Source organism: Elgaria multicarinata, chromosome 1, assembly GCF_023053635.1.
Source record: "Elgaria multicarinata webbii isolate HBS135686 ecotype San Diego chromosome 1, rElgMul1.1.pri, whole genome shotgun sequence".
Classification (NCBI taxonomy): Eukaryota; Metazoa; Chordata; class Lepidosauria; order Squamata; family Anguidae; genus Elgaria; species Elgaria multicarinata.
In genome coordinates this window covers 67,134,193-67,147,678 of record NC_086171.1, presented here as the reverse complement: position 1 = coordinate 67,147,678, position 13,486 = coordinate 67,134,193, and the positions used below count along the sequence as shown (strand labels likewise).

At 42.5% G+C, this 13,486-nt stretch overlaps 1 protein-coding gene across 1 annotated transcript in view; it reads right to left on the bottom strand.

Annotated features, from left to right (window-relative positions):
* ELMO1 (engulfment and cell motility 1) overlaps positions 1 to 13,486 on the bottom strand; it is a 361,047-nt gene that overhangs the window by 286,122 nt on the left and 61,439 nt on the right. Inside the window, exon 2 of the mRNA XM_063129690.1 lies at positions 2,795 to 2,952. Coding sequence (XP_062985760.1) covers positions 2,795 to 2,872 — 78 coding nt within the window. The 5' untranslated portion in view covers positions 2,873 to 2,952. The remainder of the gene's footprint in view (positions 1 to 2,794; positions 2,953 to 13,486) is intronic.

Below are 13,486 nucleotides of genomic sequence, written 5' to 3'. Positions count from 1 at the left end.
AGCACCCTTATTTGTGCGACTAAATAGTGTTGTCTAGGCAACTCCTTCACATTCTATGGTGAACATAGACTCTAGTACCACAGAAGAACGACAATTTTACAGTTTTGTCTAGACTAAAGTTTCCCAAACTCTTGATAATGGAACATTCCTGGTGCAGAGACGGGACAGGGGGAGGAGGTTGGGCTAAAATTGAAGACACACTTCACTATTAATTTTCAAAAAGAACCTCTGCATTCAAAAAATCTCAGAGGACACTCCACATTTCTGATGCTGACCAAAATTAGCAAGATTCAGGGCTAATTCACACATTCTCTTCCCACAAATCTGATTATTTTCTATCCTGGATAACACTATGCACACAGTATGTGGTATGTCACACACACAAAAACTGCAATACTGGATGCCACTGCAAACCATCCTAATTGTGCAAGTAATTCAGATGATCCATTTACCATGGGCTAAATTCAAACCAGGCTGGGAAGAAAAAACCCAAAAACAAACCTGGGCTCATGAAGATTGATTGTGTGTCTTGGCCACACCAAGATATTGGAAGGCTGGCGAAACTGAGGAAAAGTGTTCTAATTTTTCATCTGTGTGAAATTGCATGTTGGAATTGCAGTGCTCTTTCTTATAGTGTATGAATGGAAGTTTGACCCTGAAACAAAAAGGGCTGGGCCGTCTTTGGTATGGTGTTAGACGAGTAGCCCATCTGTCCCGGGGCAGTGGCATGATTCCCCTGGGGGATTCCTCATCAGAGGAAGAACTTGAACCTTCAGGACCAGATGTCCCCAGGGAACAGGCCACCTCAGAGGACCCTAGGCCTACTCAGGATGGTCCTGTGCCCTCAGGGGGTGATGCCTTCAGATCTGCCCCCTCAAGAGGCAGACAGCTCAGTTCCTAAGGCAGAGAGGGATGCTAAGCCACCATCTTACCCACAAGAACACCGGCACCTTAAGATTCAGACTAGGACAGCAGCCAAGTGAAGGAGCGCCTCTTGCTGAAAAGGTCTCTGAGTAAAGGCTTCCTCAGGAGCAAGGCTCTGCTCACAAGTAGACTTCTGACAAAGCATCTGATGTGCTGGGGGGGGGGGTTTCCCAGTTGAGACCTGCTCTTGCTGGAACAACACTGTATTTCAGCTCCCAGTACCTTGAAACCTGGCTTCACCCTTGGACTGATCTCCCATGCTGCTGACTCCTGATAAGACCCTGTTTTTGGATTGTCCTTTTTTTTGGTAGTGGTAATACTGTGTTTTAAACCTTTGGCTCCCTGATGACTTTGCTAAATGGATTTGCCCCTAGTTTGCCTTGAGACTGTGCCAGAATCAAACAAAGCAGGCCAGACAGCAGGTGATCCTAATGCTGAGAGCAGACCCGGCCATGAAGCAACTGTAGCTCTTGATTCTCTTGCTCAAGCACTGAATACAGGAACAACACACAAGAGGCATTTGGTGGGGTGAGGAGAAGGGGGAGGGCTGTTGTCAAATTTCTTAGGCCAGCCAGAAGGGGCAGTCGTAGGCAACTTAGTGCTTCCCAGATGTTTTGGACTGCAACTCCCATCAGCCCCAGCCAGCATAGCCAATGGTCAGGAATTATGGGAGTTAATTCCTGAACATGGAAGAGAGCTATCCCCACCACACAGCTGTAGCTGTTGCCACTTAAGTCCCTGCTGCCCATAGCTACAATTGCAACAATAACCAGGTTCCACCATGACAGCCATTATCTATATTAGACTGATTACCTACAACTAACAATCTCCATTTTCCCCACCTCACGTCAAAGCTGAGCCATTGGCTGCAGTCCAAGGTGAGTCTGGAGTCAGAGCCAAAGAATATCGAGAAGACCATCAGAGCCACTGCACCTGGTTGTTCAGGCAGGTTCCAAGCCCCTTCCTGTCCAACTGACCAACTTGGATGGCCGAAGCCAGGCAAGAGCCTGAGAGTACTACACTGCCAAGAAGATGCCAGTGTGGTGTAGGGGTTAGGCGGTGTTGGAGTGGAATTAGGCAGATCCAAGTTCAAGACCCCACTCACAAGATGAAGCTCACTGGGTGAGTTTGGACCACTCACTACTCTCAGTCCAACCTACCATACAGAGTAGTTGTGGGGATAAAATGGAGAGGAGGGGGCATATGTATGCTGCCTTGGGCTCCTTGAAGGAAAAGGCAAGATACAAATGAAACAAACAAATAAACAATGTTCCCAGCTGCATTTCTAATAGCTCACACCACACAGGACAGCCGCACACAGAGCTGAGGGCTTCCAGTTCCAGGACAGGCAGCTGCTGACACCTCAATAGTGCAACTCCATTTTTAAAGTTTTGAAGCATACACAACTCACCTGGTCCCATATTTTGTTCTATGCAACCTGCCCCATCAAGCAACCATTGGAATACTTAACAGCAAGCGCATATAAATAGACAACAGTTAAAGGCAACCTTTAGTTAAAAGCAAGAGTAGCACCAAATAAGTACCTTAAGTCACAAGAAAAACAGTAACTGTACAACTATTCATATGGATTAAAACCATCAATTCTTATATATCTTTCATATGGATTACAATCCAAATATACCTTTTTGTGAAGTATCCAGGTAATTTTGAAGATCATAAATGTATAGACCATAACAACCTGATTCAACCAAGGGCTGAAGGAGGTATCCGAAATTAATAGCAAAAGTTCAATTTAGGTAAAGGGAGGATGGTAGTCCCATAAGGCTATCCAGGGGTCATCATGAATATTTTAAAATTACCTATGTAAAAGTAGACAGATATGTACAAATACACAGAGTTAAGCACTTACTTGATCAACTTCCATCAACTTAGCCATGGCGCCAGGCCATTCTATAGCGACTTTCACGATATCCGCGGGAGGCGGCATTTTGAGTTGTCACTGTTCTTCAAACCTAGTGAAACTGAGCACTGTGCTGCCGTCTCTCTCTTGCTCTCTTTCATTCACAGCTGGAAGGAGAGAAGGAGAAAAAATACTATTCAAAACAAATCCCAACACAAACTCATCTATTTGCATGACTTGGCAGGTACACAAAAGGTGTGTATGTTTGTGAAAGATTACACACATGCAGACACTAAAGGCTTACAACGACAGTCAGTGCTATACCGCACAGCATGCAACTAGCCCATCTTCTGAAAAGATGGCTGAAACATCACAATGTACTGTGAACAGCAATGCATTCGCTTTTAAACACAGAAACTATCTGAAATTGAAAAATTCTGCATCCCTGGAGAAAGGCTGAAAGAGACTGAACATTACATTCCAGCTTTTGGGAGAGCCAAATAACCTGCTAGATCTTTGATTCTATCACCTTTCAAGAAGGATAAATATCCACGAAGTTATGACCAGAAAACATTTTTCCCTTTAACTACAGCAATGATCTCCTGGGTGTTCACAAATAGATCCTTGCACTATAGCAACCAGGGTGTCAGGAAGAAGGCAAAAAAGAACAGTATTTTTCACACACACCAAAAAAGCACATAGTACATCAACCTTATGGTTGGATAGAAAACATACACACAAGTCCCTCTTCTGAAATAGTTTTTTTTTTTTAAAAAAATACCCCTGTTCCAGAATAAATGGGACAATGGCTATAGTTGTAATTATGTATGATCAAATGATTTCATGCCTATACTACCATGCAAACTAATTAATACTACGGCTAGTTTTTTTGGGGGGGAGGGGTTTAGGGGCAGATATCGGAAACCAGGGCTGGAAAACATATAAGAGTCAGATCTCATTAAAAGACAAGTTTCTAGTCCTCATGACAATGACAGGCTAAAGTCAAATATTATGAGACTTTGGATTTCAAGCCTTATAATTTTAAAGAAGGAAGCATGATTTTGTTGGTTTGGGTTTTAAACATTCAAGTGACAAATGTGTCTAGATCATCATCAGATGAGGGCGCAGAAACTCTTTCATTTCAGAGACGCTCACTGGGGCTGCAATCTAGTGGCAGGTGGGACCAAAGGGAAAGGGGACAGGGGAAAGGCAAAAGGTGTACAGCCAAAACTGCAAAAATATATACCAGCATATTTTAGCTTAAAGCTCTAACTGGCAGTAGCTAAAGCCTTAGGAGAGGTATTTCAACCTTTTAGAATGGGGGAAAACTGCATAAAAGTTGGGGAACGTCAAAAAAAAGAGGAGGTTGGAGGAAAGGGGCTGGGTGGGTGGGGCATCTCAGGCCTCTGCCAAGGATAGAAAGGGAACTTGAAGATGCCCTGGAAAACCAGCAGTGGCTCCAGACTTTGGTGCTTCTAGGGTACAAAGGTGGTGGTGAGACCCCACTGAAATCCTTCAAAGAAGCAATTGATTTTTCCAAAATAGTGCAGGCTTGGCTACTCAGATAATCCAAATCAACCCACATTGATCTCAATGGGCTAGTAGGATCCTATTGGATCTCTCTGCCCTACTCCATCAAGGGCTTTGCATCCACTACGTAAATATAGGGTGTATTGACTGTGCTCACAGAAGTTGTTCTGTACAGTTCTTTCCCTTTATGTTCTCACGGGCAATGCTGCCTGCCACCAGCTTAGGTCGGGAGTGAGTTCAGTGTAAAAGGCTTGGAATCTGTATTTTCATTTCATTCTTAGGAAGGGTAAATCAGCATTCATAATTGATCCAGCAGGAAAAATTAAGGAGTGGGCTGGGTGAGAAATGTCTTACACATGCTAAATGGACAGGATGCTATGCTCCCAGTTTCTGCTTCTCCAGTGAGTAAAGCTTCAGATCGGAAGGGCCTCATAGAAGCGAGATAGTGCTGCAGGTATCCCATGACAGCTGCTCCTTTCTCATGCTGCTACCTCATGAGTAAGGGCTTTGGCACAGTTGACACCTGGCTTGTGGATGACCAGCACACCTAACTGCCTGTTACCTGCAAAAGCCTTATAGACACCAGAAGAGGTGGGAAGGAGAAGCAAGCATCTCCCTCCAACGATCAACCCAGTGTTTTCGAGGGCTTTGGGGCAAGTCTCCCACAATGCAGCCCCTCTTTCAGTAAGTCTACTTCCTTGCTGCCATTATCACCAGCTGCTATTGCTCCTCTTCCTCTTCCTCATCATTGCTGCCATTGAAAGGCAGAGGGCCAGTGAGCATGTTAGCCGTGGCATCTCCTGCTCCTCCTTCTCATCACCACTGTTGTCTGGGGCAGAGTGAGAGACCAGGGAGCATGCAGGTTGCAATGGTGAAGACGAAGAACAACTCCAGGGGGTACTCGTCAGTGGTCCCCCACTGGTGTGGGCCCTCCCCATGTGCCTGTCCATGCCTACCTTTGACGCCGGCCCTGAAGCAACCCACCTGCTTTCCCCACCATTGGCCCCTTGTGGTTACTCAAGGGAAAGGCACTCTTCACATACACCTTGTAACTGAATCACTGCTCCCCTCCCCACCCCACCTGGAGACATTAAAAGCAACGCTGGAGCTGAACCTTGGGAAGTGCTGCTTCTGGGGGAGAAATGCTGTACTAACGAAGTTTTTTTAAAAAAAATCTTACCTGGTTTGTTTTGCTGTACACTTGTATTTAGTATATTTTTGAATATTATTGTGATGTTGTTGTAGTTTTATATTGTTAAATATTGTATATTGTTAAATATTGTTGTAGTTTTAATTTTTGTAAACTGCCCAGAGAGCTTCGGCTATTGCGTGGTATAAAAATGCAATAAATGAAATGAAATGTAATGAAATAAGGGACCAAAATAAGGCTCAATTTTAACATGCTTACTTGAGAGAAATGCCACCAAAATCAACAGAACTCACTCAAGAGAAAATACATTTAGGGTGGGAACTCTAATCTAAAACATACCATTGTCCTCTCCACACACTCCGACACACACTGACGTATTTTCCGGCCTCTATCGTCCACCCCTTCCACTCCCCCACCCCCCGAAGCTACCGCTGTATGAACGTTAGAGAAAACCAACCTCTTGAATCACTTCCTCTTATTCCTCTAGGTCACAGGGTTGGACAACCTATGGCTCTCCAGATGTTTTGGCCTACAACTCCCATCGTCCCTCACTATTGGCTTTGCTGGCTAGAGCTCATAGGGAGTGACAGGCCAAAATATCTGAAGGGCCACAAATTGCCCATCCCTGAAGTCTGTATCAACTAGATCTTTTCTGAGACCTGAAATCAACTTGTTCTAGCTCCGCTCTTCACACGACCGTCCTCTTTTCTTCCTTGCTGTATTTTTTTAAAAAAATTTAGCTCCATACCATTCCCTTCCAGAGGAGTGCGGACGGATAGGAATGACATACAGAGTTGCCATCCACATCCCTGTCTCTCACTCTCCTCCGCATTTCTCTTATAAATACAGACAAGAATAGAATTCTGTTCACACCCTGCTGGCTTCCTCTACAGTAATCAGTTTAGAAAAGCAACGTCTTATGTTAGTCACTGAAACCGGCATATGACTGAGCAACATACACGTTGTCCTTAGAGTTAGGCATTAAGAAGATTACATCAGCACAGGATTCAATATGTCTGGCTCTCTATTCAGGACTGTGAATTAACAGTCACATCTTTCTTTCGATAAACATGTCCTCTTTTCATGGACTACCACCATAAAAGCAAAAATAACTTTTTTTTATTTTAAAAAATCATAAAAGGTTGGGAAGGGGAGAAGCCTGACATGGTAAACATGTGTTAAACTGACAACTACCCAAGATATGCAGAGTTTGTAATTTTGGATGAGGCTTAGGCAATTGCAGAAGAATGCATTACACATCATCCTCAAGTTTGGCAAAGATCAGAAATTTGGATGCCAGAAAAAGTTTTTTAAACCAAGTTAAATTACCCCATTACAATGCAAGCTCTGGAACTGGATAAGTCAGGACATTGTATATTCCTCTGGAAAAGCATGGTGAATATCAAGCACAATGCAGCATTTTTGAGAGGCATCCTGCTGTGCTGTAGTAATTAACTTGCAAGCTGGAAGAGACAGGACTATCCCTGATGCAAGCCGCTAATGCAAAATGCATCAGTGCTCAATTTACCCGCAAGGCTCTGGGAGATTAATTCAATACCTGAGCAGTGCCATTGATGTATGGGTTTTCATGGTTTCGTTTATTTCGGGGGGTACACCTATATACTCAGGCTCTAAAACATTGCTTTTGTTCACAAATGAGTTCAGCTATAATCCATAAATTTATACTATTCTTTTGTCTGCAAAGGAAAAGTTAACGGCATGCATGCAACGACTACGTAGTTTGCATCTGAGTGGATGTGTTGCTAAGGATACACAGGACATGAGACTATTTTGAGATATTTCCCCATGTGTTAGCATGAAAGTGTTGGGATCGGCCCCTCCACTCCAATCTAAAACATCTCCAGGTACCAACACTGAGAAGACCTGCAGTAGACAAGTCATTAAATTGGTTTGAACAGTCATCCACAGGGATTGATCTGGTTCACACATAACAGCAGCATTGGGTGACAAATCACACTGCTTCCTGTTTGGAGCATTAACCTACAAATGCCCCATTTATAGGTTATGAACATGACATCCAAAGCTGGAGTGTATGAGTTATTTGTGGGTTAAACAACCCAACATTAACCCATCGTTTGTTTTTGTGGCTTACACTCCGTGCTTGTTCCCACAAATTGTGAGTTAGCTAATCCATAATTTGCCACCTAATGCCATCATTATGCGTGAACAGCTCCTCTGTGTATATTGGGACTTCTAAAGGGAATTCAGAATTTGGATGCTTTAGCAGTCCAGTCTTCGGCTCTTGGGTTGGGATTCCCAACTGAGTCACCACAGCAGTACTATCAGCATACAAATATATGGTAAAAAAAAAACACACAACACCAATAATTCCCTAAATGCATAGTTGTACTAAAGGTGGGACATGGGTTTGACAACTACTGCTGTTAGCACGCTGGTCAATAAGTACTTTTGTGGGATTGGCCAACAGCCTGATCCCTCAAAATGGTCTGCCACTTCCTCCACATCCCTCTTTCACCTCTGAGTCTTTATTTATACAAGTGTATAGACCACTCCCATCTAAACGGCTTAAGGGGAGATCATAATAGCAAAATGTGTCCATAGGAAGAACCAGGTTAATCTGTTGCTGTAAAGACTAAACAAATTTATGAAACGTTCATGGACTGAAATCCACTCCATCAGATGTTATAACAAATTTGTTATTCTTTAAGGTAACATAAGATTTATCATTTTAAGAGCAAAAATAAGCAGCACAGAAAAATACAATTTACCCACCTTCTCCTAATTTAGCTTCAAGTTCAATAGCCAGTTCAAATACTAAGCCTCTTTTCTCTGAGAGAATGAAAGATGTGGTTCGCAAATGGGTTAATTAAAATTTTAGTTGCCTTGCCCACAAATAACCCATTGTGTCTGGGTTCATACATCACACAGCAACCTCCAATCTGAGGTTTATTATGCAAAGCAGAAGCAGCTCACACATGACATGCAACCCAGCAAATCCTGGATTAATTAACAGTGACAAATCGTGGGTTTACTGCTATATTTATTTATTCATTTATATACTGCTCCATATCTAGACAAAAAAAACCCCACCTTTCACACACACACTCACAACCCAGCAGCCTGTAGTAATCTGGCTGATGAATGGGCCAGAACGTGCTTCCCTTTGGTTCTGCAGTCCAAGAACAACTGGCAGTTGGAACACTGTGTTATTTCTGGCAGAGAGAGGGGTGAAAACAAACTCCCTGCAGCTGCTCCTTCTCTAGCATACAGAGGCAGGGGGGTGCAGGCCCTAGGTCTCCTGGCCAACAGCAGAAGCTAGAATGTACATAAGAACATACGAAGAGCCATGCAGGATCAGAAAAAGGGTCCATGAAGTCCAGCACTCTGTTCACACAGTGGCCAACCAGCTGACAACGGGAAACCCACAAGCAGGACAAGAATGCAACAGCACTCTCCTGCCCATGTTCCCCAGCAACATGTGCATAGGCATACTGACTCTGATACTGGAGGTAGTATAAAGCCATCAGGACTAGTAGTGTGCTTGCCTTCAGCTCCCCAGTCGCAAAGTAACCAGCCGTTGGAGCCAAGCATTCTTTCTGGTAGCTGCTTCTTCCCCAGTCAATGGATGGGCCAATGCTGGTCTTCCTCTTGCCATGATATTCTTCATGAGAGGGGGGTGGCAGCATCCCATTGGCCCCTGGCCAATGGCAGAGGCCAGAGTGTGCTTCTATCTGGCTCCAAATCCTATAGGAATGCAGCCTAAGTATTATAAAAAGAATATACATCTAGTTCAGCTTCAAAAAGTGGTGTGTGTGTGTGATGAATTAGGATCATTTCTAAACAGAGATTTTTTTATGGCATGTCAACCTAATAAAACTCTGTGCCTACACATAGAAAAAGCCATTTCAAAGTTAGGGATACTTCCTTGGTTTCTTGGCTTGCGATCCAGCGAGTGGGTCACAAAACCAGTGTCCTTCTAGTATGCTACGTTCATGAGATCCATTAGGCCCTATAAATAATATAATGAAAGCATATTTACTCAGGAGCAAGTTCCACGTTGTTTGCTTGATTTGAAGCAAGCACAGATAGGATAGCAGCATCCACAGTAGAGCAAACTTTTACTAGGGCCAATCAAAATGCCACAAAATAGTGAGTAAGCTTCAAAAACCTTTATCAGGATGTGAAGCAAAGTAGGGGAGAAGATGGCTTGATGTTAAAACCATAAATTTTGCATTGGTCCCACTCTTAACAGACACAAACACTTTTGGAACAAGAAAGCTAGAGGCATGAAATGCTCCCATGTAAGTTCGATGTTCAAGAAAACCAAAAGAATGTCATGCCATTTCTTGTAGTAAAAGTATTTAAGAACTTCAGAAATCTTTAGCTAGAATCGACTCCTAATAGGCCTCCATGGGAGGTCTGACATATGAAGCATTAGGAAAAAAACAAAACAAATAGTTGATAATTTGACAATTACTCCTAGAATATTCTTTCAGGGTTGGAGACTACTTCCTACCCAAGTAAGTACAAATGTGACATGATAAAAAAAAAGAGGGGGATAAATTGCACTCCATTGGGGAATCTTGCATAAACACATATTGTCAAGTAGAATCGTTTTTTAAAAATTCTATTCAAGTCTAAAGACCCAGGCTTACAAAAGCATCGTTGAATGGAAAGGGCCCTCTGAGAGCAAGTCTGATTAACAATTTTAGAAAGATAATCCAGCACTAAATTAAGATCCCCAAGAGAGTTATTTGTGCATTTAAAGCAGCATGGATGAGCAGACAGATCTAGAAGAGTTGTAAATGTTCCCTGTTGCCAATGATATTACATTAAAGCAGCATTCTCCAAACTGATGCCCTCCAGATGCTTCGGACAAAAACTCCCAGAATTCCTGCCTATTCATTGGCCATGCTGGCTGGAGGCGATGGGAGCTGAAGTCCAAAACATCTGGGGGGACCAGGTTGGGGAACACTGCATTAAAGGATTCACTGCATTTCTCAATGGATCACAACAGAGAATTATCCGTCCATTAAAACAAAGGTAACACGGGCATCTTTTCATTTTCCTGCCTTTGATTAGAATGAGGGCATCAACAAGGCAATTCACTATTTTGAAATAAATTCTCTCTTTCCTGGGAGACATTAAAAGCATCTCATGGGTGTATACACAAGAGAGTCGTCTGACCAGTTGCTCGTTTCACATTTTTTAAAAAAGTCTTCCTTAGATCTTTCCTTCCTTTCATTTCCAGTCTCAGGTTCAGTGCCTGGATGCACAGTTTAAAAGATCACTGCCTAACACCTTGAAAAGCCTCTGCCAGTCAGAATAAGCACTATTAGGCTACATAAACCAACAGTCTGAAGCAGTGGGGTAGTTTAGATGTAACAATCTCAGTTTAATAATCCCAGTTTAATAATCCATGGCATATTAAACTGAGAACGAAGACGGAGCCTGCATGCTTGCGCCGCCCTGCTCCTCTCACACTGGCTTTAGCACTTCTGTCATGGCTTTGTTAAACTGCAGTTTCCCACTGGATCTGAACTGGAATATAAGACCAAGATCAGTTATATGATGAAGGAAGTTTAAATCACTCCTGTTGGCCACCAAAGGCTAGAAACAGACGCTAGTTATTTCTGAGTTGAAAGAGGTACCACACAAAGAAAAACCTTGCAACCTGGTTGTTTATTCAAAAGATCCCACCTGTTTAGAAAGCTGGATTCAATGGAGGCTGGTGGCTCCAATGTCAGTGGGGTGGTGGATCCACTCTGGGTTTCAGTCAGAACTCTAAACAAGCTATCCAATGTGCTGAAACTGTTTGGGGGCTAGGGCCCAGCATGCTGGATAGCTCCTATAGCATTCTGGCTGGTTCTGGCTGAAACCCAGAATGCATTCACAGTCCCACCGAAATCAGAACCACCAGCCTCCATTGTTTGGAAGGTCAGAAATAGGGCATATGTTAGAGTTCTGATTGGTTCTGACTTAAACCCAGAGCAGATTCACTGCCCCACTGACATCAGACACCAACATCCCCTGGCTAGCTTTACCTGAATAGATTCTGGTATCTTTGCTCCAGCCTAAGAGAACTTTGGGGTGGGGTGGGGTGGAGGTCATGAAATTCTCTGCAGACAATAATAGCAAAGGTTCCAAACCAAGTGATCAAATAATTGAAGTGCTTAACTTCCCTTTCACCACTCAGATTGAACTCCTACAGCAGGACTCTAACTCTAAACAAGCGCAGCCACATTACTCTGGTAAGCAACTTCCTTTCACGGAAGGTAAATTTTCAAAACGTCTCAAAAGTTATTAATGCAATTTTACCTGCTTGAATTTCAATGAACAGTAAATTGATTTTAGTTATGGTCAACTGGTCCACAGAAACATCAGAGTATATGAGCTTCTAAGCTAATGCCATAGTAAAATCCTAGTTCCCTATATGTTCACCATCAACATCCCCCTTTGTTCCACAACCTCCTTTGGCTGTAATGTCCAGGTATAGTTCAGGTTGTAGAGACTGGCCCCTAAAGTACTGCCTATTTAAAACATAGTTGCATTGACCACCCAACCTTTCACCACAAACAGGTTTCTGTTAATAACTTATGGTACCATACTCGTTATTTTATATTATGGAGATATGTGCACAGCCTTGGGCATTGGTCACGTTATAAAAATCCCCAAAATAACACCAATGGCATGAAACCAACATATTCTATATAATTATACACCTGGTTTCCTGGAACATCACCATTGTTATGTTGGTGTCCTAATACAAATTCTTGAAATTTGCCAGTTCACAGGCTGGATCATTCTAAATGTCCATTTGTCATGGATTCTAACACTGGCCAGCCTTTGGGAAACTCACATACAGATTATGTTTTGTATCCAATGTTAGGCTAACTTAAGTCCCATTCATTTCAGTGGGTCTCCTCTAAGTAGGATTGACACTGGATATAACCCTAGGGAGCTGATAGCTATAAATCAGACACTTCATAATTCAGACACTATCCCAAAACCTGTTCAATTTGCTAGCCTGGCTCATGGCTTCCAATATACCTATTTTCCATAATAAATTTGCCTTTTTAACGTGATCCTCACCAAGAATCAGTTCCACTTGTCTGCCTCTTGAACCTCCTGCCAATAAACTTTGTTGGGCAACTTCCAAGTCCTACTATTATGAGAAAAGGTGAACACTTTCTTTCTATCCACTCTCTCATAATGTCCATAAATTTTAAAATTTCTATTATGTTCACCCTTAATCTTCTTTCTTTTAAACTAAAAGGCCATAATCGTGTTACCTTTGTTCATGAGGAAGGCACTCCAAAACTTTGGTCTAGCCCTATAATATCCTTTTTCAAAGCACTAGCTATCAATTCCTTCTGCTACAAGCATCATGACACACCACTAATCAATACCAGTTCCTATCCAGGAAAAGGAAATGCTGCATGCAAGTTCTATGTATCAACATATAAAAACAGCCAAAGAAGTATCCCAACGATTGCGGCATATATGTTTATCATTCCAGCCAATATGTCAAAATTTTAGAAATATATCAACCACAATCAGGACCTACTCTTGACCTTAATTAACTATATTCACACAAGGCACATGATCATCAGACCTTAACGGGAGGCCAGTTAACTCAGCAATTCTTTATGCATGACAAATAACATGATATTCAAAATACATTCTACATAGCCAAAGTGTAGACTTTATAGTAACTTAATTGTATCTACAAATGGAAATCTTCTAAAGAAGCCATCCCTTCTACTGCCCGCTCCCATCTACACACCCTTGTCCATTTATTACAATAATTGCGGTGTCTAATTATCCATATCCATGTGGTAAAGTTTTTGAAGAAACCTAAATGAATGAGTAAGTAGCCCAAGAAATGCAACACAGACTTTTGTAAAACCCTTAAGAGTCTCTTAATCTCCCAAGTTTCTTTTTCTACGCTTTCCCCCCCCAAGCAACTGCACTCAAGAGAAATCACTATTTGCTTAACGCTGCTCTGAGAAGGTTCACACAGCACGAAACATTTCAAA